This window comes from Neoarius graeffei, chromosome 9, assembly GCF_027579695.1.
Source record: "Neoarius graeffei isolate fNeoGra1 chromosome 9, fNeoGra1.pri, whole genome shotgun sequence".
In the NCBI taxonomy this organism is placed as follows: Eukaryota; Metazoa; Chordata; class Actinopteri; order Siluriformes; family Ariidae; genus Neoarius; species Neoarius graeffei.
This window is the reverse complement of record NC_083577.1, coordinates 71,912,233-71,934,741: the sequence shown is the minus strand read 5'-3', so window position 1 is coordinate 71,934,741 and position 22,509 is coordinate 71,912,233. Positions and strand designations below refer to the sequence as shown.

Here is a 22,509-nt window from a genome sequence, read left to right as displayed (position 1 = left end):
AGTGCACAGGGATTAGTCACGGCAACCTCGTATGCAAAATAACGCGTTGCTTTTGAGTCTCTCTGCGGTTAAACTCTACGTTTATGCATTGAGATTAGATCTGATCCTGTTATTTATGGAAGCGGAGGAATGGTGTAGGCTATAGGTTTCTTTTTAGTGGTGTTGGATGGTGTTTAATTTAGGAGCTGACATTTATCTGAGATTGTGTAGAGCCATGTGACGGCCGCCTGGCCTCTCCAACTATACACAGATACCAAAATAGGAGACTAAATGGAGGGGCCATCTGTCATCTTTGTGAGTGGGGGAGAGAGAGAGAGATATGGATGCCTGAGGAGCTCAGTCCATGCATCACATCATGCTCTTTAAGTCTCTTTTAATCTCACAGGACGATCCGTGTCAATCCATTACTCCACTTCAGGTAAGTTAGAATTTGTGCACCTATAAGGATTTAGTCTGTGCAGGTGTTTTTTATTTATTAAAAAAGGTAGGTCAAGGTATCGTTTTCTGTGTTGTGGCAGCTGAGCATTGCAAAAAAACACTAATGTAATCTAAACTGATGGTGTTTTGGGGAAGAGCAGGAGAAATAAGCCATTTTTTATTTTGTTCATGACTTGGACCAGTTTTTCAACAACAGTGAAGGCTAACTCTTTACATGTGAAGGTGTTTCACCATGTTATGCCCTAAAATTGCAGTAAGACTGAAACACCATGTGAACAGTGTGATGATTTGTGGAAAAAGAAGTATTCGTGTGAGAAAATCACACTTGAAAACTGAAACCACATGGCCTACTTAGGAAAAATCATGTATTTGGGGGGGGAAGCCCTCCATGTGAAACATTATTGAATAAATGATTCATGGGTGAAAAATTAAATTAAAACCAGGTGCCCTACATGTAAAAACCAAAATGAAAAGTTCCCATAAGATTCATTGTGTAAAATTATTTATTAATGTAAATATATTCATGAAATTCACTAATATGTAAAAACAATGTAAAAAAATTCACATGAAAATAAAAACATGCGCATGTGTGACATCAAATAACAATCGTCATTATTCATAAATTTTTATGTAAGGGATCTCATGCCCATTTGGCAATTACAAAATGGAGCCTCATGAATCATTACCCTGTTAACACCATTTAGAGAAAATTAAATGGTGGCGATCAGCCATAACATTAAAACCACTGACAGGTGAAGCATTGATGATTATACGTCCAGGACACTTTTTCGATGGAATAAAAAGGTGTTCTATTCCCTTCTAGCGGGTTTCGTTCATTTGGTTTGATAGCATGCAATATTGTTCGGATATCGCTTATCCTACGTATATTGGGTCACTCTACACAATGGAGAATGGGCGTTAATATGGTTTACGATCTTGCATGGTTGTCAAGACAACATGATGTCGGAGCTGATGCGAATATCCAATATGAGAGTTTCCTGCTCCATCAAATGTGTATGTATAATAATAATGGCTTTCCCCCCCCCATGGTATATCAGATACACTATATTGCCAAAATTATTTGCTCACCCATCCAAATTATCGGAATCGGTGTATAAAATCAAGCACCTAGGCATGCAGACTGTTTTTACAGTTTGGAGCTGGCCCCTTCCTCTTCCAACATGACTGTGCACCAGTGCACAAAGCAAGGTCCATAAAGACATGGATGACCGAGTCTGGTGTGGATGAACTTGACTGGCCTGCACAGATGCACAGAGTCGTGACCTCAACCCAACAGAACACCTTTGGGATGAACTGGAGCGGAGACTGTGAGCCAGGCCTTCTCGTCCAACATCGGTGTTTGTGACCTCACAAATGCGCTTCTGGAAGAATGGTCAAAAATTCCCATAAACACACTCCTAAACCTTGTGGACAGCCTTCCCAGAAGAGTTGAAGCTGTTCTAGCTGCAAAGGGTGGACCGACATCATATTGAGGTTTTTCACCCACGTGACCAAGTCATGTGATGCATCGTTAGGCTGCCATTTTGGACGTCACGGCTCGAATCAGTTTGAATGCGAGGAAGGCGACAAACGAAAAACATAAAAGAAAAAGGAGCGAGATGCAGAAAACACCTTCACTATCCAGCGACGTAGGGCATTTACAGGGCGAGCAGAGGGAGAGGTATTTGCAAAAATTGAGGTTAGCAGGCTTGGAGAACGACGTTTACCTGCTTCCACCAGGATTGTTCACTGACGTACGGAAGTACACGAAGCCCTCGTCTTTACCTGACTTCGGCCCACATGATCTGTATACCTATGTCGTTAAAAACCCATCGCCATACACAGGTATTGATCTGAAAGCGTATAAGAGTTTGGATGCCTACAAATATTTTGTGTCAGGCTGGGTAACATGCCTACATCAGCGGGTCGTCCCTGGAGCCGGTGGTCGCCGTCTTATTACAGCTAAGGTTTGTTCACATTTTCATTTACTTTCGGTCCTCAGGATAAACAAAATGTTATTAAATGTCATTGAAATAACTTCTTAGTCTGTTGAGACATGGCCCGTTATAAATTTGCTGTTACCAGGCAATGACCAAGAACTGTATTATTAGGGTCGGTGTCTGTGTTGTAGCAGTGTACTAGCAGCTAGCTGTTAGCACTAGCTAATGTCAACAACATAGCTAGTATGTTACTGTAGCAATGTTTACGTTCAGTCATTTGGATGACTGTTAAAACCTTTCAGTCTCAAGTTTTTCCTTTACTGTATTTACTAGTTTACTGTAATTATGATCCGGCAGCTATTTACACCGGATCCAGTGTAAATAGCTGCCGGAGCGCGCTCCGGAACCTTGGCCGGAGCACTCCGGGAGCAGGCCGGAGCACTCCGGGAGCAAGCCGGAGCATGCTGCTTAATTTGAGGGGGAGCAAGCCGGAGCACGCTGCTTAATTTGAGGGGGAGCAAGCCGGAGCGCGCTCCGGAACCTCGGCCGGAACACTCCGGGAGCAAGCCGGAGCGCGCTGCTTAATTTGAGGGGGAGCAAGCCGGAGCGCGCTCCGGCAGCTATTTACACTGGATCCGGTGTCTGTAACACGTTTTTTTTTCAAGCTGGTTCTCCCTCTCTGTCTGCAGCGTTAGTATGTAGCTTGACCTTCAAAATGGCGGACACCGGGGCGTCACGTGACCCTGTGACGTCAGGTGAAAAACCTCAATTGAACCCTATGGATTAGGAATGGGATGTCACTTAAGCTCATATGTGAGTCAAGGCAGGTGAGCGAATACTTTTGGCAATATAGTGTATATTCCATTCAGCCAGCATGATACTGAACTCGCCTTTGACTTGTTCAATATCATGCTAGCCAAATGAAATATATCTGATATACCACTCAGTGCCAGCCAATATTATTTAATTATCTCATTACACTGGAACCTGTCAAAGGGTGGGATATATTAGGCAGCAGGAGAACGGTCTGTTCTTGAAGTTGTGTTGGAAGCAGGAAAAATGGGCAAGTGTAAGGATCTGAGCAATTTTGATAAGGGCCAAATTGCTAGATGATGGAGAGGTGACTGGGTCTGAGCATCTCCAAAATGGCAAGTCTTGTGAGGTGTTCCTGGTATGCAGTGATTAGTACCTACCAAAAGTGGTCCAAGGAAGGACAACCGGTGACAGGGTCATGGGTGTTGAAGGGTCAATGATTCACATAGAGCATGAAGTCTAGCCTGTGTGGTCCAATCCCACATAAGAGCTACTGTAGCACAAACTGCTGAAAATGTTAATGCTGACACCTTTCTGTTTTAGACAGAATTGACCTTTTCAGCAGTTTGTGCTACTGTATCTCTTCTGAGAGATTGGACCATATGGGCTAGCCTTCGACACGTACAGTGGTGCTTGAAAGTTTGTGAACCCTTTAGAATTTTCTATATTTCTGCATAAATATGACCTAAAACATCATCAGATTTTCACACAAGTCCTAAAAGTAGATAAAGAGAACCCAGTTAAACAAATGAGACAAAAATATTATACTTGGTTATTTATTTATTGAGGAAAATGATCCAATATTACATATCTGTGAATGGCAAAAGTATGTGAACCTCTAGGATTAACAGTTAATTTGAAGGTGAAATTAGAGTCAGGTGTTTTCAATCTATGGGATGACAATCAGGTGTGAGTGGGCACCCTGTTTTATTTAAAGAACAGGGATCTATCAAAGTCTGATCTTCACAACACATGTTTGTGGAAGTGTATCATGGCACGAACAAAGGAGATTTCTGAAGACCTCAGAAAAAGCATTGTTGATGCTCATCAGGCTGGAAAAGGTTACAAAACCATCTCTAAAGAGTTTGGACTCCACCAATCCACAGTCAGACAGATTGTGTACAAATGGAGGAAATTCAATACCACTGTTACCTTCCCCAGGAGTGGTTGACCAACAAAGATCACTCCAAGAGCAAGGCATATAATAGCCAGAAAGGCCACAAAGGACCCCAGGGTAACTTCTAAGCAATTGAAGGCCTTGCTCAAATTGGCTAATGTTAATGTTTGAGTCCACCATCAGGAGAACACTGAACAATAATGGTGTGCATGGCAGGGTTGCAAGGAGAAAGTCACTGCTCTCCAAAAAGAACATTGCTGCTCGTCTGCAGTTTGCTAAACATCACGTGGACAATCCAGAAGGCTATTGGAAAAATGTTTTGTGGACGGATGAGACCAAAATAGAATTTTTTTGTTTCAAATGGGAAGCGTTATGTTTGGAGAAAGGAAAACACTGCATTCCAGCATAAGAACCTTATCCCATCTGTGAAACATGGTGGTGGTAGTATCATGGTTTGGGCCTGTTTTGCTTCATCTGGGCCAGCATGGCTTGCCATCATTGATGGAACAATGAATTCTGAATTATACCAGCGAATTCTAAAAGAAAATGTCAGGACATCTGTCCATGAACCGAATCTCAAGAGAAGGTGGGTCATGCAGCAAGACAACGACCCTAAGCACACAAGTCGTTCTATCAAAGAATGGTTAAAGAAGAATAAAGTTAATGTTTTGAAATGGTCAAGTCAAAGTCCTGACCTTAATTCAATCAAAATGTTGTGGAAGGACCTGAAGTGAGCAGTTCATGTGAGGAAACCCATGTGAGGTGTTCTGTACGGAGGAATGGGCTAAAATTCCTCCAAGCCGGTGTGCAGGACTGATCAACAGTTACCAGAAATGTTTAGTTGCAGTTATTGCTGCACAAGGGGGTCACACCAGATACTGAAAGCCAAGGTTCACATACTTTTGCCACTCACAGATATGTAATGTTGGATCATTTTCCTCAATAAATAAATGACCAAGTATAATATTTTTGTCTCATTTGTTTAACTGGGTCCTCTTTGTCTACTTTTAAGACTTGTATGAAAATCTGATGATGTTTTAGGTCATAATTATGCAGAAATATAGAAAATTCTAAAGGGTTCACAAACTTTCAAGCACCACTGTATGACCCTGTCGCTGGTTCACCGGTTGTCCTTCCTTGGACCACTTTTGGTAGGTACCAACCACTGCATACTGGGAACACCCCACGAGATTTGCCATTTTGTTGATGCTCAGACCCAATCATCTAGCCATTTGGCCCTTGTGAAAGTCACTCAGGTACTTACTATACGTTTGCCCATTTTTCCTTCAACTTCAAGAACTGACTGTTCTCTTGCTGTCTAATATATCCTACCCCTTGACAAATGCCATTGTAACAACATAATCAATGTAATTCATTTTAACTGTCCATGTTTTTCATGTTACGGCTGATCGGTGTAGATTGAGAACACAAAAGTATCTAGAGTACTTGTTATTGGATCTTAAAATCTTCGACTCTTCCGCCACAGACTAAATAAAATGGTGGCCTCTTCTTTAATGTACCGTGACATGACTTGCTTTTTATTGTTTATAGAGGCCTAAATAGTCATATGACTGATTTTACCCAGTGGTTCTTCTTGCCCTGTTTTGTCGTACACTGGTTGCTGTACTCTGTAAAATGTCACTATGAACAAGCATTCTGATAATCTGTAATGTAACAAAAACACTGTATTTTCCCAGTTACTGCTTCTAAATCATGTCATCCAAGGATGAAGAAAGTTACACGTATGAATTTTGCGATGAAGATCATCCATCCAAAACCCTGGGAGCTCTTCGGGAGTTTTATGCTTGTGGTCTGTTTGCTGACATCACGCTCCAGTGTTGTACAGGACAGATGTTTCACTGTCACAAGGCCTTGCTGTCAGCTCGCAGCGCCTACTTTAAAGTCATGTTCACCTCAGACATGAAAGAACGTTCAAACGTCATTATCAACCTGCCTGGCATAGATGGAGAGATTCTGAGTGCTCTGGTCAACTATGTTTATACGTCCAAAGTGAGCATCACCCAAGCTAATGTGCAAAGCCTCCTGGAAGCAGCTGACCTCCTTCAGTTTGGCACGGTAAAGACGGCCTGTGAGGAGTTCCTGATGCGTTTTTTGGATGTTGATAACTGTCTTGGGATGCATGCTTTTGCCGAGCTTCATGTCTGTCCTGTCTTGGAGCGCGAGGCACTGAGGATTATACTTGGCAGATTTGAGGAGCTGATATGTCAAGAGGAGTTTTGGGGAATTGACGTCAAAAAGCTCGTCACAATTCTGTCTGCTGAGAACGTTAATGTGTGGAAGGAGGAGACGCTTTTAGACGCGGTTGTGAAGTGGGTGACCTTTGACATGGATTCTCGCAAAGAAAACATTCAGGATCTACTGCAGTGCGTTCAGCTCGAGGTGGATGATGTGTATCTCACAACCGCTTTAGACGTGCACAAACAATGTACTGAGCACAAGATACGATCGATCATCGGCCAGTCTGTGAAATCTAGTGGTGTTTATGCAACTAATAAGAATCTTGCATCAAGAATGTATATCATAGGTGGATATTATTGGCACCCACTGTCAGAAATTCACATATGGGACCCCATTTGCAACACGTGGGTCCAAGGGAAGGACATGCCTGACTACACAAGAGAGAGTTATAGTGTTTCGCTTCTGGGTTCTAACATCTACGTGACAGGAGGATACAGGACACACACAGTGGACGCACTGGATACAGTTTGGATTTACAACATTGTCTCAGATGAGTGGACAGAGGGATGCTCTATGATCACTGCTAGATACTACCACTGTTCCGTACCCTTACATGGATGTATATATGTCATAGGTGGGTACACAGGGGGTGCCCCAACTCAGGAGACCGAAGTCTATGATCCATTAAAAAAGGAATGGTTTCCTGTAGCAGATATGATCCAAGGTAAGAAAAACAATAAAACAAGGATTCTTCTGAGTTTTTGATTTCCTTCCATCTCCCAAAAACATAACCAGTAGATCAAGGTGTCAATGGGTTTATTCAATATGTATGTTCCATTCAGGGTGTATTCCTACCTTATGTCCAGTGTAAGTCATCAACCATGACCTTATAATAAACAGTGTCTTGCAAAAGTATTCATCCCCCTTGGTGTTTGTCCTGTTTTGTCATGTTACAAGCTGAAATTAAAATGGATTTTTTTTTTTTGGGGGGGGGGGGTTAGCACCATTTGATTTACACAACATGCCGACAACTTTAAAAGGTGAAAATTGTTTTTTAATTGTGACCCAAACAATTAAGATAAAAAAACAGAAATCTGAAGTGTGCATAGGTATTCACCCCATTTCATATGAAACCCCTAAATAAGAGCTGGTCCAACCAATTCACTTCATAAGCCACATACAGTGGTGCTTGAAAGTTTGTGAACCCTGTAGAATTTTCCATATTTCTGCAGAAATGTGACCTAAAATATCATCAGATGTTCACACAAGTCCTAAAAGTAGATAAAGAGAACCCAGTTAAACAAATGAGACAAAAATATTATACTTGGTCATTTATTTATTGAGGAAAATGATCCAATATTACATATCTGTGAGTGGCAAAAGTATATGAACCTTTGCTTTCAGTATCTGGTGTGACCCCCTTGTGCGGCAATAACTGCAACTAAACGTTTGCGGTAACTGTTGATCAGTCCTGCACACCGGCTTGGAGGAATTTTAGCCCGTTCCTCCGTGCAGAACAGCTTCAACTCTGGGATGTTGGTGGGTTTCCTCACATGAACTGCTCGCTTCAGGTCCTTCCACAACATTTCAATTGAATTAAGGTCAGGACTTTGACTTGACCATTCCAAAACATTAACTTTATTCTTCTTTAACCATTCTTTGATAGAACGACTTGTGTGCTTAGGGTTGTTGTCTTGCTGCATGACCCACCTTCTCTTGAGATTCAGTTCATGGACAGATGTCCTGACATTTTCCTGTAGAATTTGCTGATATAATCCTGAATTCATTGTTCCATCAATGATGGCAAGCTGTCCTGGCCCAGATGCAGCAAAACAGGCCCAAACCATGATACTACCACCACCATATTTCACAGATGGGATAAGGTTCTTATGCTGGAATGCAGTGTTTTCCTTTCTCCAAACATAACGCTTCTCATTTAAACCAAAAAGTTCTATTTTGGTCACATCCATCCATAAACATTTTTCCAATAGCCTTCTGGCTTGTCCACGTGATCTTTAGCAAACTGCAGACAAGCAGCAATGTTCTTTTTGGAGAGCAATGGCTTTCTCCTTGCAACCCTGCCATGCACACCATTGTTGTTCAGTGTTCTCCTGATGGTGGACTCATGAACATTAACATTAGCCAATGTGAGAGAGGTCTTCAGTTGCCCAGAACTTACCCTGGGGTCCTTTGTGACCTCGCCGACTATTACACGCCTTGCTCTTGGAGTGATCTTTGTTGGTCGACCACTCCTGGGGAGGGTAACAATGGTCTTGAATTTCCTCCATTTGTATACAATGTCTGACTGTGGATTGGTGGAGTCCAAACTCTTTAGAGATGGTTTTGTAACCTTTTCCAGCCTGATGAGCATCAACAACGCTTTTTCTGAGGTCCTCAGAAATCTCCTTTGTTCGTGCCATGATACACTTCCACAAACGTGTTGTGAAGATCAGACTTTGATAGATCCCTGTTCTTTAAATAAAACAGGGTGCCCATTCACACCTGATTGTCACCCCATTGATTGAAAACACCTGACTCTAATTTCTCATCTCATCTCATTATCTGTAGCCACTTTATCCTTCTACAGGGTCGCAGGCAAGCTGGAGCCTATCCCAGCTAACTACGGGCGAAAGGCTGGGTACCCCTTTGCACAAGTCGCCAGGTCATCACAGGGCTGACGCATAGACACAGACAACCATTCACACTCACATTCACACCTACGGTCAATTTAGAGTCACCAGTTAACCTAACCTGCATGTCTTTGGACTGTGGAGGAAACCGGAGCACCCGGAGGAAACCCACGTGGACACGGGGAGAACATGCAAACTCCGCACAGAAAGGCCCTCGCTGGCCACGGGGATCAAACCCGGACCTTCTTGCTGTGAGGCGACAGCGCTAACCACTACACCACCGTGCCGCCCGACTCTAATTTCATCTTCAAATTAACTGCTAATCCTAGAGGTTCACATACTTTTGTCACTCACAGATATGAAATATTGGATCATTTTCCTCAATAAATAAATGACCAAGTATAATATTTTTGTCTCATTTGTTTAACTGGGTTCTCTTCATCTACTTTTAGGACTTGTGTGAAAATCTGATGATGTTTTAGGTCACATTTATGCAGAAATATAGAAAATTCTACAGAGTTCACAAACTTTCAAGCACCACTGTAATTAGTTGATTAAGATCCACCTGTATGCAAAGTGTCACATGATCTGTCACATGATGTCTGTATAAATCAACCTGTTCTGGAAGGACCCTGACTCTGCAACACTACTAAGCAAGGAACATGAAAACCGAGGAGCCTCCAAACAGGTCAGAGACAAAGTTGTGGAGAAGTATAGATCAGGGTTGGGTCATAAAAAATATCCCAAACTTTGAATATCCCACAAAGCACCATTAAATCCATTATAGCAAAATGGAAAGAATATGGCACCACTACAAACCTGACAAGAGAAGGCCGCCCACCAAAACTCACAGACCGGGCAAGGAGGGAATTAATCAGAGATGCAAAAAAGACACCAAAGATAACACTGAAGCAGCTGCAAAGATCCATACTGGAGATGGGAGTATCTGTCCATAGGACCACTTTAAGCCATACACTCCATAGAGTGGGGCTTTATGGAAGAATGGTCAGGAAAAAAAAAGTCAGTGCTTAAAGAAAACACGTTTGGATTTGCCCAACAGCATGTGGCAGACTCCCAAAACACATGGAAGAAGATTCTCTGGTCAAATGAGACTAAAATTGAGCTTTTTGGCCATCATGGGAAATGCCGTGTGTGGCACAAACCCAGCACCCTGAGAACACCATTCCTACAGTGGAACATGGTGGTGGCAGCATCATGCTGCGTGGATATTTTTCATCTACAGGGACAGGAAAGCTGGTCAGGACTGAAGGAAAGACGGATGGCAATAAATACAGGGCAATTCTGGAGGAAAACCTGTTTGAGTCTGCCAAAGGTTTGAGACTGGGATGAAGGTTCACATTCCAGCAGGACAATGACCCTAAACATACTGCTAAAGCTACACTGGAGTGGTTTAAAGGGAAACATTTAAATGTCTTGGAATGGCCCAGACCTCAATCCAGTTGAGAATCTGTGGCATAACTTGAAGATTGCTGTACACAAACGCAACCCATCTAACTTGAAGGAGTTGGAGCAGTTTTGCCTTGAGGAATGGGCAAGAATCCCAGTGGCTAGATGTGCTAAGCTAATAGACACATCCCCTAAGAGACTTGCAGCTGTAATTGCAGCAAAAGGTGGCTCTACAAAGTATTGTGTTTTTTTTTTTTTTTGGGGGGGGGGTGAATACCTATGCATACTCCAGATTTTTTTTTCATCTTATTGTTTGTGTCACAATAAGAACATGTTGTGTAAATCAAATGGTGCTAACCCCCCAAAAATCCATTTTAATTCCAGCTCGTAATGTGACAAAACAGGACAAACACCAAGGAGGATGAATACTTTTGCAAGACAATGTACATAAAGTTCACTTATAGGATTATAATTCCTGAACATTTTAGTGGTAGGAATCCTCAAGCAAGTCAGTACTTATCATTTGACAAGCTCTTTGCACATGCCTCTCCCTCAAATACTCATAAAGGCAGCCTATAATTAGAAGTGGCAATAAAATGATTCAGACTTGTGAAAAGTACAGACGTGCAGACTGTTGTGCACTTCGACTGCAAACTCGTCTGTAATAAATAATCACTTGTGCCAGCATTTAAAAGATTTATGGATCAGCTTTTTTTGTTTACCATATGAAGGGGTTGGAAATGCTACTGCGTGTGTGGTGCGAGACAGAATCTATGTGACCGGAGGTCATTATGGATACAGAGGGAGCTGCACCTATGAGAAAATACAAACTTACAGAGCCGACATCAATGAGTGGAGCATTACGACAATAAGTCCCCATCCAGGTAGGGCGAAACTCCTCTTTTACGTTTATACTATACAACCCCGATTCCAAAAAAGTTGGGACAAAGTACAAATTGTAAATAAAAACAGAATACAATGATGTGGAAGTTTCAAAATTCCATATTTTATTCAGAATAGAACATAGATGATATATCAAATGTTTAAACTGAGAAAATGTATCATTTAAAGAGAAAAATTAGGTGATTTTTAAATTTCATGACAACACATCTCAAAAAAGTTGGGACAAGGCCATGTTTACCACTGTGAGACGTCCCCTTTTCTCTTTACAACAGTCTGTAAACGTCTGGGGACTGAGGAGACAAGTTGCTCAAGTTTAGGGATAGGAATGTTAACCCATTCTTGTCTAATGTAGGATTCTAGTTGCTCAACTGTCTTGGGTCTTTTTTGTCGTATCTTCCGTTTTATGATGCGCCAAATGTTTTCTATGGGTGAAAGATCTGGACTGCAGGCTGGCCAGTTCAGTACCCAGACCCTTCTTCTACGCAGCCATGATGCTGTAATTGATGCAGTATGTGGTTTGGCATTGTCATGTTGGAAAATGCAAGGTCTTCCCTGAAAGAGATGTCGTCTGGATGGGAGCATATGTTGCTCTAGAACCTGGATATACCTTTCAGCATTGATGGTGTCTTTCCAGATGTGTAAGCTGCCCATGCCACACACACTAATGCAACCCCATACCATCAGAGATGCAGGCTTCTGAACTGAGCGCTGATAACAACTTGGGTCGTCCTTCTCCTCTTTAGTCCGAATGACACGGCGTCCCTGATTTCCATAAAGAACTTGAAATTTTGATTCGTCTGACCACAGAACAGTTTTCCACTTTGCCACAGTCCATTTTAAATGAGCCGTGGCCCAGAGAAGACGTCTGCGCTTCTGGATCACGTTTAGATACGGCTTCTTCTTTGAACTATGGAGTTTTAGCTGGCAATGGCAGATGGCACGGTGAATTGTGTTCACAGATAATGTTCTCTGGAACTATTCCTGAGCCCATTTTGCGATTTCCAATACAGAAGCATGCCTGTATGTGATGCGGTGCCGTCTAAGGGCCCGAAGATCACGGGCACCCAGTATGGTTTTCCGGCCTTGACCCTTACGCACAGAGATTCTTCCAGATTCTCTGAATCTTTTGATGATATTATGCACTGTAGATGATGATATGTTCAAACTCTTTGCAATTTTACACTGTCGAACTCCTTTCTGATATTGCTCCACTATTTGTCGGTGCAGAATTAGGGGGATTGGTGATCCTCTTCCCATCTTTACTTCTGAGAGCTGCTGCCACTCCAAGATGCTCTTTTTATACCCAGTCATGTTAATGACTTATTGCAAATTGACCTAATGAGTTGCAATTTGGTCCTCCAGCTGTTCCTTTTTTGTACCTTTAACTTTTCCAGCCTCTTATTGCCCCTGTCCCAACTTTTTTGAGATGTGTTGCTGTCATGAAATTTCAAATGAGCCAATATTTGGCATGAAATTTCAAAATGTCTCACTTTCAACATTTGATATGTTGTCTATGTTCTATTGTGAATATAATATCAGTTTGAGATTTGTAAATTATTGCATTCCATTTTTATTTACAATTTGTACTTTGTCCCAACTTTTTTCGAATCAGGGTTGTATATACATACACAACCCCAAATCAGAAAGTAGGGACAGTATGGAAAATAAAAAAGAAATCAGTGATTTTTCTAAATTTAGTTTGACTTGTATTTCACTGCAAAACTGTAGGAGTCAAGATATTTCATGTTTTGTCTGGTCAGTTTCATCTCCTTTGTTAATATACATCCATTCCTGTGTTTCAGGCCTGCATCACATTTAAAAAAAAAAAAAGTTGGGACGGGACAAGTTAGGGCTAGTAACGAGGTAAACAATTAAATAAAAGTGTGATTTGAAATAGGTCATTATAATCATGATTTAGTACAAAATCAGTATCCAGGAAAGACCTACCCTGTGTCCGAAATTGCTCCCTATATAGGGCACTACATAGTGGGGACGCCATTTTGTAGTGCTGTCTGAAACCTTAGTGAGAATTATTTACACCCTATAGTACACTCAAAGTATCCCACAATGCATCATGAAAAGTAGTGTACAACCGATGGTCACTAACCAAAGCAATATGTCCCATCATGCATTGTGGTCGTGCTGAAAGAAATCAAATTAAAAGTCTCATTTGATTTAATAAAAGGCAGCGGCAAAGAAGAAAGTATTCAGCCTTGATTTAAAAAGAACTGAAAGATGCAGGTACTTTGTATTGATTAACGTGGGAAATACGCTCAGTATAATATGGATTTATCACAAAAATACATGCATGTATTTATTATTTTGAAAACCCACCAGCCGGCTGATCTGGCACGTTTTAATTGTGCGACAGTAATGACGTAAATACCAGCACGACGGACTAGTGTCCGAAAGTGTTTTTTCGTTTTACCAATGAGCTCACTGTATAGTCCTCTATATAGTAATTCCCTGTGTAGGGAGTAGTGAACGAGTGAGCGATTTCGGGCTAGTGTTTGAGAAGCAAAGATCGGTTGAGGATCTCCAGTTTGTCCACAAACGTTGCGAGAAAATTATTGAAATGTTTAAAAGCAAATGTTCCTCAGAGAAACATACAAAGGGATTTGGATATTTCACTTTCTGTGGTGTATAATATCCTTAAGTGTTCCAGCCAGTTTATTTTACCAGGGTGCCACACCCTGCCCTCAAATATCAACACTATGCCCAAATTTATATGCACCCTGCTCTTAATTTTCTAGAACTGTCCAAGGGCCTAGCACATTCATTCCACCACAGAAAGAAAGTGTGCCCAAAGGAGTACTAACAAACGTTGCTGACTTTCAGTGAAAGTAAAACATGTTGACCAATCACAACGCACTATTAGCGCAGGGATCATAGTCATGCTCTGGCAACCATTTTGAATTATTACAAGAATGAGTAAGTGAAGCAAGGCAAACGAAAGTCTAACAAGTGTTGCCAGGCAAAAACAAACCTCGCCTGGTAGTCTGGTCTTAATCAGTGACCTTCAGTTTGACATTTCAAGGTCACCATTCATGGTGCTAAATGAAAGCCCATATGGGACTACCTATATGTTGATAATGGTAATATTTCTCAATCATCAGCTGTCAGGTTATAGTCCTATGAAAATCCATGACCTTGAGTTTGACATTTCAAAGTCATTCAAGGTCAAAGGTCATGGTGGCAACTGAAAGCCCATATGGGACGACTTATATGTTGATAATGGTAAACATCTGGCCATCATTAACCGTTTTAAAGTTATGAGCCTCTGAAAACCTGTGACCTTGAGTTTGACCTTTCAAGGTCACTCATGGTCAAAGGTCATGGTGCCAAATGAGAGCCCATATATGACTTTCTGTATGTCAGTAATATTTAATATCTATCTATCTATCTATCTAGAACTGTTTCAGTTACGAGCCTCTGAAAATCTGTGACTCTGCATATGACCTTTCAAGGTCAAAGGTCATGGTGCCAAATGAAAGCCCATATGACTTCCTATATGTTGATAATATTAAGCATCTCTCCATCTTGAACCATTTCCCAGTTGTTATGAGCCTCTGAAAACCCGTGACTTTGACCCCAAACTGCTAAGAAAACTATGAGAGATACCCATCATGTAGCATATCAATGGAAGCAGAATTGAAAGATGAACATTTTGGATTTGGTTTGAAGTGAACATGATGAATATGAAGGAAGATATCGCGAAAAAAATGATTTTGACCTTTTTGGTGACCTTGGCCTTGACTGGATAACCCTCAAAATGTTGAAGGTTCTATTTGAGACCAATGCCCATCTATCCTCAAAGTTTCATGAAAATTGGTCCAGCTGTTTTCTTGTCATGCTGCTAACAAAGAAACCCCACCGAAAACAATACCTCACCCCCCTGGTGGACTCAGTCCAGTGTGAGGTAAAAAGCAGTGATGTCTACAAACGTACAAAAGAAAAAAAGAATTGGTTCAAGCTGCAAGGGGTTCACAGAACTTAGTATCTCTGTTTGCCAGAATGTAAGTGGAAGTTGTAGGACTAAAAAATTCAATCAAAAGTTAAGGCCCGGTCCCTCAATACCGATAAGTATAACAACTATAACGATAACTATAAAAAAATCGGTCCCCTGCAGTGTATGTGGTTGATAGTCACACCAGACCGATAACGATACCTATAGCCCAGGCCTGGGTTTATCTGTATCAGTGAGATTGCTTCTGGAGCGATTTTTCCAGGCCTGGACCTGATCCAATGATAAAACATCTGACCAATCATAATTGTTTACATGTGACGTTGTCTGAGCACGTGCTATTTTCCCTGGGTATCTTTGTACATCCTTGTTGCATCATGAAGTCACGGAATACAGATTCACGGAAAATAAAAAAACGTATAATACAAAGCACTGATCTTTTATTCAAGCATGTGATATTTTCTGTGAAATATCAATAGTAAATTAATAAACAAATACAGGCAAGATATTTTAATTATGAACTTCAGCAGTCCAAACATTTAACTGTTTGACTTCTTAATTTTTTTTATCCATGATGCATCATCCGGATGAAATCGGTAACCAATCTGTAATATACTGAAACGTCCGTGACCAATCCATAAATTATTAGCATCCATATTAAAATCCGTAACCTCTGTATTTTTTTTTTTTTATTAGATTTCCATAATCCGTGACCTGTCTGTATTAGATCAACCACTGGAGTCTGTGCATGGGTTGTTTTGAAGTCCAAGCTGTACAGTATGACCTGGAATAATGTGCTATACTTGGAAAAAACTTCCATGACTATTCCTAAGTTGCATGTATTTATTTACCTGAGTGGCAGGACCAAGCGATATTACAGTCAAGACTATAGTTGTGGTGTGACTGCTCCAGACTGGAACTACATTTAGGCAGAGGTGTAGTCATAGTTGGAGTTGGTTATAGTTATTGGTGTTGTGGGACCGGGCCCTTAGGACCGATAGATCTAGACTCTAGATATAGATTTATAGAATATCTAGTCCCTAACATTAATGTATTAGACTAGATCTAATCTAATATCCTAGACTGATATTATTGATTAATGCTATTATTATTACAACCCCGATTCCAAAAAAAGTTGGGACAAAGTACAAATTATAAATAAAAATGGAATGCAATGATGTGGAAATTTCAAAATTCCATATTTTATTCAGAATAGAACATAGATGACATATCAAATGTTTAAACTGAGAAAATGTATCATTTAAAGAGAAAAATTAGGTGACTTTAAATTTCATGACAACAACACATCTCAAAAAAGTTGGGACAAGGCCATGTTTACCACTGTGAGACATCCCCTTTTCTCTTTACAACAGTCTGTAAACGTCTGGGGACTGAGGAGACAAGTTGCTCAAGTTTAGAGATAGGAATGTTAACCCATTCTTGTCTAATGTAGGATTCTAGTTGCTCAACTGTCTTAGGTCTTTTTTGTCGTATCTTCCGTTTTATGATGCGCCAAATGTTTTCTATGGGTGAAAGATCTGGACTGCAGGCTGGCCAGTTCAGTACCCGGACCCTTCTTCTACGCGGCCATGATGCTGTAATTGATGCATTATGTGGTTTGGCATTGTCGTGTTGGAAAATGCAAGGTCTTCCCTGAAAGAGACGTCGTCTGGATGGGAGCATATGTTGCTCTAGAACCTGGATATACCTTTCAGCATTGATGGTGTCTTTCCAGATGTGTAAGCTGCCCATGCCACACGCACTAATGCAACCCCATACCATCAGAGATGCAGGCTTCTGAACTGAGCGCTGATAACAACTTGGGTCGTCCTTCTCCTCTTTAATCCGAATGACATGGCGTCCCTGATTTCCATAAAGAACTTCAAATTTTGATTCGTCTGACCACAGAACAGTTTTCCACTTTGCCACAGTCCATTTTAAATTATCCTTGGCCCAGAGAAGACGTCTGCGCTTCTGGATCATGTGTAGATATGGCTTCTTCTTTGAACTATAGAGTTTTAGCTGGCAATGGCGGATGGCACGGTGAATTGTGTTCACAGATAATGTTCTCTGGAAATATTCCTGAGCCCATTTTGTGATTTCCAATACAGAAGCATGCCTGTATGTGATGCAGTGCCGTCTAAGGGCCCGAAGATCACGGGCACCCAGTATGGTTTTCCGGCCTTGACCCTTATGCACAGAGATTCTTCCAGATTCTCTGAATCTTTTGATATTATGCACTGTAGATGATGATATGTTCAAACTCTTTGCAATTTTACACTGTCAAACTCCTTTCTGATATTGCTCCACTATTTGTCGGCGCAGAATTAGGGGGACTGGTGATCCTCTTCCCATCTTTACTTCTGAGAGCCACTGCCACTCCAAGATGCTCTTTTTATACCCAGTCATGTTAATGACTTATTGCAATTTGACCTAATGAGTTGCAATTTGGTCCTCCAGCTGTTCCTTTTTTGTACCTTTAACTTTTCCAGCCTCTTATTGCCCCGTCCCAACTTTTTTGAGGTGTGTTGCTGTCATGAAATTTCAAATGAGCCAATATTTGGCATGAAATTTCAAAATGTCTCACTTTCGACATTTGATATGTTGTCTATGTTCTATTGTGAATACAATATCAGTTTTTGAGACTTGTAAATTATTGCATTCTGTTTTTATTTACAATTTGCATTTTGTCCCAACTTTTTTGGAATCGGGGTTGTATTATTATTATTATTATTATTAACAACTAACAGTAGACCTAGTCGAGGCTAACTGCAATTAGATTGGAAATACTTCATTTTTAATAGGCCTAACTGTTAGGACTCATTATAATCCAGCAATAAATCTAAATGTTAAGTTGCTGTACGTCAATAGGCCTAACATTATTGGTCTATATTTGGGCCACGATCTCATTTTAGGTGGTGATGATTTACAGATCTATATTCTCTAATATTTTTGCGCTACAATTAATGAAAACTAACACTTCCAATGCACGACCTTATCAGTGATTTGTGCAAAATGCAGACAAATGATCGAAACTACATGTATTAGATCAATGCTGATAAGTCAGCACTAATGAATCCTTTCTCATCTTTCAAACTTTCCCTTTAATTTAACGTATTTTAAAAATTTTGCACAAATCGACTGATTACTTGAATGTGGAAATCTGTTGGTGGACTTATCAAAGCTGTCCGTCTGATGTAACGTCAGCATGGTGCAGTCGTCTTTAATAATATTGTAGAAACCAGGATAGTAGTGTTAAATGTACCGTAGTTTTTTGGTAGTTAGTTTTTTTGGCCTGCTACAAACAGAAATGTTAATTAGCAGCAAAGTCTACATTCAGGATTCGGGATTTTTTTTTTTTTTTTAAATGGCCTACACTGTTTTGTAAAATGTTATAAATAGGTCAGCCTGTTTTAGAAAAAAAAAAAAAAACTTGGGTTATTAAATTTCTCCTCAGTAGGTCTGCAGCTGAATGCAGAGATTCTTTAGAGTCGACAGCTCAAACGTCGGCTGCAAAAGAACCATCAGAATGCACAGCACAAACTTGATCAGAACCTTCTGTATGGCTTCCAGCATCGCTAATTTTGCATGATAGATTCTTTATTTACAGTGATGTGCATGAAAAGTTGCCCGCAGTAACCATTGGCATCCTGCCTTCTTGGAAAGCTAGCTGGAACACTGCTTAAATGATTCAAGGAATCTGAAGGAATTTTGGTGTATAAAGGGCACAAGCCTAATCTGAACACCCATGATCTCAGATGCCTCAGACAGCACTACATCAAGAACCGGCATTCATCTATAGCTGATATAACCACATGAGCTTAGGATGACTTTGGCAAACCTTTGCCAAGCACGCCAGTATGGAGTTATATCCACAAATGCCAGTTAAAACTTTACTGTGCAAAAGGAAGCCTTATGTTAATGGTGTCCAGAAGCATGCCATTGACTTCTCTGGGCTTGGAAGCATCTGGAGTGGACCATCACGCAGTGGAAATGTGGATTGTGGTCCGATGAATCAGTATTCCAGGTCTTTTTTTGGAAGATAGACACCATGTGCTCTGGTCCAAAGACAAAAATGACTATCCAGACCGTTACCAGTAACAAGTCTAAAAGGTCTAAAAGCCAGGGTCTGTCATGGTATGGTGTTGTGTCAGTGCCCTTGGTAAAAGTAACTTACACTTCTGTGATGGCAGCATTAATGCAGAAAAGTACATTGAGATTTTGGAGTAACATATTCTGCCTTCAAGACGACATCTTTTCCAGGGAGATTAACAAGACAATGCAAATCCATGTTCTGCACACATTCCAAAGGCATGGGTGCGGAAGAAGAGGGCGCCATGACGACGACCCTGTTCTCGGGCGGCACGGTGGTGTAGTGGTTAGCACTATCGCCTCACAGCAAGAAGGTCCGGGTTCAAGCCCCGTGGCCGGCGAGGGCCTTTCTGTGTGGAGTTTGCATGTTCTCCCCGTGTCCGCGTGGGTTTCCTCCGGGTGCTCCGGTTTCCCCCACAGTCCAAAGACATGCAGGTTAGGTTAACTGGTGACTCTAAATTGACCGTAGGTGTGAATGTGAGTGTGAATGGTTGTCTGTGTCTGTGTCAGCCCTGTGATGACCTGGCGGCTTGTCCAGGGTGTACCCCGTCTTTCGCCCGTAGTCAGCTGGGATAGGCTCCAGCTTGCCTGCGACCCTGTAGAACAGGATAAAGCGGCTAGAGATAATGAGATGAGACCCAGTTCTCTTGCACACCTTTAAACCTGTTTGCAGGAAGAATGGGACAAAAGAACACTGGAAACGCTTCATGACTTGGTGGCTTCAGTCCCTAAACATCTTTTAAGTGCTGTGAGAAGGAATGGTAATTTTATAAAGTGGTAAATGCTTTACTGTTCCACTTTTTTTTTTTTTTTAGAGATGGGTGTTACAAGAATCAGAATTGACATTCCTGAGCTAAAACAGCAAATAATGTGGCATTGTATTGTTTTGAGTGCAATACAGGTAAAAGTTAATTACAGATTGTTTTCAATTTCAACATATTGTCCTAACTTTTTTTTTTTCCCTGATTTGGGGTTGTATTATATTAGAGCCAAATTGCTTTTCATTTTGAATTACTTAAAAGGTTGAGACATTTGAATGCATGTGTATATTAAAACATTTTATTGTATAATTTTTTTGTTCTACACTCTATTCCTGTTGCACAAACTAGAAATGCTTCATTTTATTTACGAAAACATTTCTTTAAGCTCTCTCTCCAACACACAGCACAAAATGTACTGCTCCATATACCAGAGAGAACAATTTCAGTCACAGAAAAACATTACTTCTATAAGTTTCATATTATAATCATATTTTCAACTTGCATTGTATTTCTATTTCAGAATATGGACTTTGCTCAGTGTCACTGAACCACAAGCTCTACCTGGTGGGTGGTCAGAGCACCATCACGGACTGCTATGACCCAGAGAGAGATGAATGGACACAGATAGCCATGATGAAGGAGAGAAGGATGGAGTGTGGAGCTGCAGTAATAAATGGGTGCATCTATGTGACTGGTGGCTATTCTTACTCCAAGGGCACATATTTGGAGAGTATAGAGCGATATGACCCTGAACTGGACTGCTGGGAGATAGTAGGGAACCTACCTAGTGCGACTCGCTCACACGGCTGTGTTGGTGTGTTCTGTCTGTAGATTTATTGTTCGTGTGTTATATTGTATTTATATAATATGTGATTGGGAGTCATGTGTTGGTAGAGTTTGTACTGATAGTGTTTTGTATATTGGATCTAGTATCCAAAATTGAAGGAGACAGACAACGCACAAGATTTATATGCAATTTTTTTAAAGAAATTAACTTTTTTTTTTTTTGTGAGAGTTGTTACATATACACATTCCTACACCCACTGACCTGCTTACCAGGACAAAATAAATAAGCACAGCCTCAGAAACTTCTCATATTTTTATAGAATTGTTTAAAAAGAATGACAACGAATGAAGGGGGGAGAAATGGGCTAAGAGAGTGGCCTGAAAAGCTGCTTTAGAAATCAAACTTAAATGAACTTATAATTCCTCGCTTACTTATACAGTATGTTCACAATAAATCCAAAGTGAAAATACAAAAAGAATGTTTAACTTACGTGTGCTTAATATACGTCTTTGACACTGGATTGAAAAAGTAATTTGGTATTCACCAACTCGATACTGTAACCTGTACTGTGAAAGCCAAGATCTGAATTTTTTTTTTTTAAACAAGGGTTTTGATTTATCCTTTGGAATCCATATACCTGGTACATTTCCTGTGAAACTTGAGATTAAGTGCCTATAAATATATTAACTGAGACTGATTCACTAAACGACTTCCCCTTCATGTACTGTGGATTTCTTATTCTTTACTGCTCATTTCACACATTTATAAACCGTTATTCCCAATAAAAAATGTTATCAAATTCATCCCAAATGTATTTTTCTGTGCAAGTATGTAATTTTATATAAAATTGCCATTGTTATCCACCATTACTGTACATTTAAAAAAGCTCCAAGTCCCATTACTGCCATCTACAGGAAGATCACAGGAACTACAAAGAATGGTTCTTATACTGTATTACTTCCTGAATATCTATAACTATTCTATCCACATTCACTGGACATAAGCAATCGTGCGCTCTGATTGGCTACTCTACTACTAGGGTATCAGCTCATATACTATGAGTAGAGAAAAACAAAATGGAGTGCATCAAGTCAGAGATCACGTTTATCAAGTATTTAAAAGAAACATCCATTCGTTATCTGTAGCCGCTTATCCTGTTCAGGGCTGTGGGCAAGCTGGAGCCTCTCGGCTGACTATGGGTGAGAAGCAGGGTACAACCTGGACAAGTCACCAGGTCATCACAGGGCTGACACACAACCATTCACACTCACATCTACAGTCAATTTAGAGCCACCAATTACTCTAACCTGCATGTCTTTGGACTATGGGTGAAACCCATGGAGACACAGGGAGAACATGCAAACTCCACACAAAAAGGCCCCCATTGGCCACTGGGCTCGAACCCAGAACCTTTTTGCTGTGAGGCGATAGTGCTAACCACTACACCACTGTGCCGCC

The 22,509-nt window shown here is 40.8% G+C and overlaps 2 protein-coding genes across 5 annotated transcripts in view; one reads left to right on the top strand and one right to left on the bottom strand.

Annotated features, from left to right (window-relative positions):
* Positions 1 to 22,509, bottom strand: part of mettl5 (methyltransferase 5, N6-adenosine) — a 62,858-nt gene that overhangs the window by 21,658 nt on the left and 18,691 nt on the right. The window lies entirely within an intron of this gene.
* klhl23 (kelch-like family member 23) lies at positions 2,862 to 21,829 on the top strand. Of its 3 annotated transcripts, XM_060930197.1 has the most exons (4): positions 2,862 to 3,191; positions 6,006 to 7,231; positions 11,276 to 11,428; positions 20,785 to 21,829. In XM_060930197.1, the coding sequence occupies exons 2-4, from the start codon at positions 6,022 to 6,024 to the stop codon at positions 21,093 to 21,095; spliced, it is 1,674 nt and encodes a 557-aa protein (XP_060786180.1). In that variant the 5' UTR covers positions 2,862 to 3,191; positions 6,006 to 6,021; the 3' UTR covers positions 21,096 to 21,829. The 3 variants fall into 3 exon arrangements, with proteins under 3 accessions (XP_060786180.1, XP_060786182.1, XP_060786181.1); XM_060930199.1 differs by lacking the exon at positions 11,276 to 11,428; XM_060930198.1 differs by lacking the exon at positions 2,862 to 3,191 and having other exon boundaries at positions 5,658 to 7,231.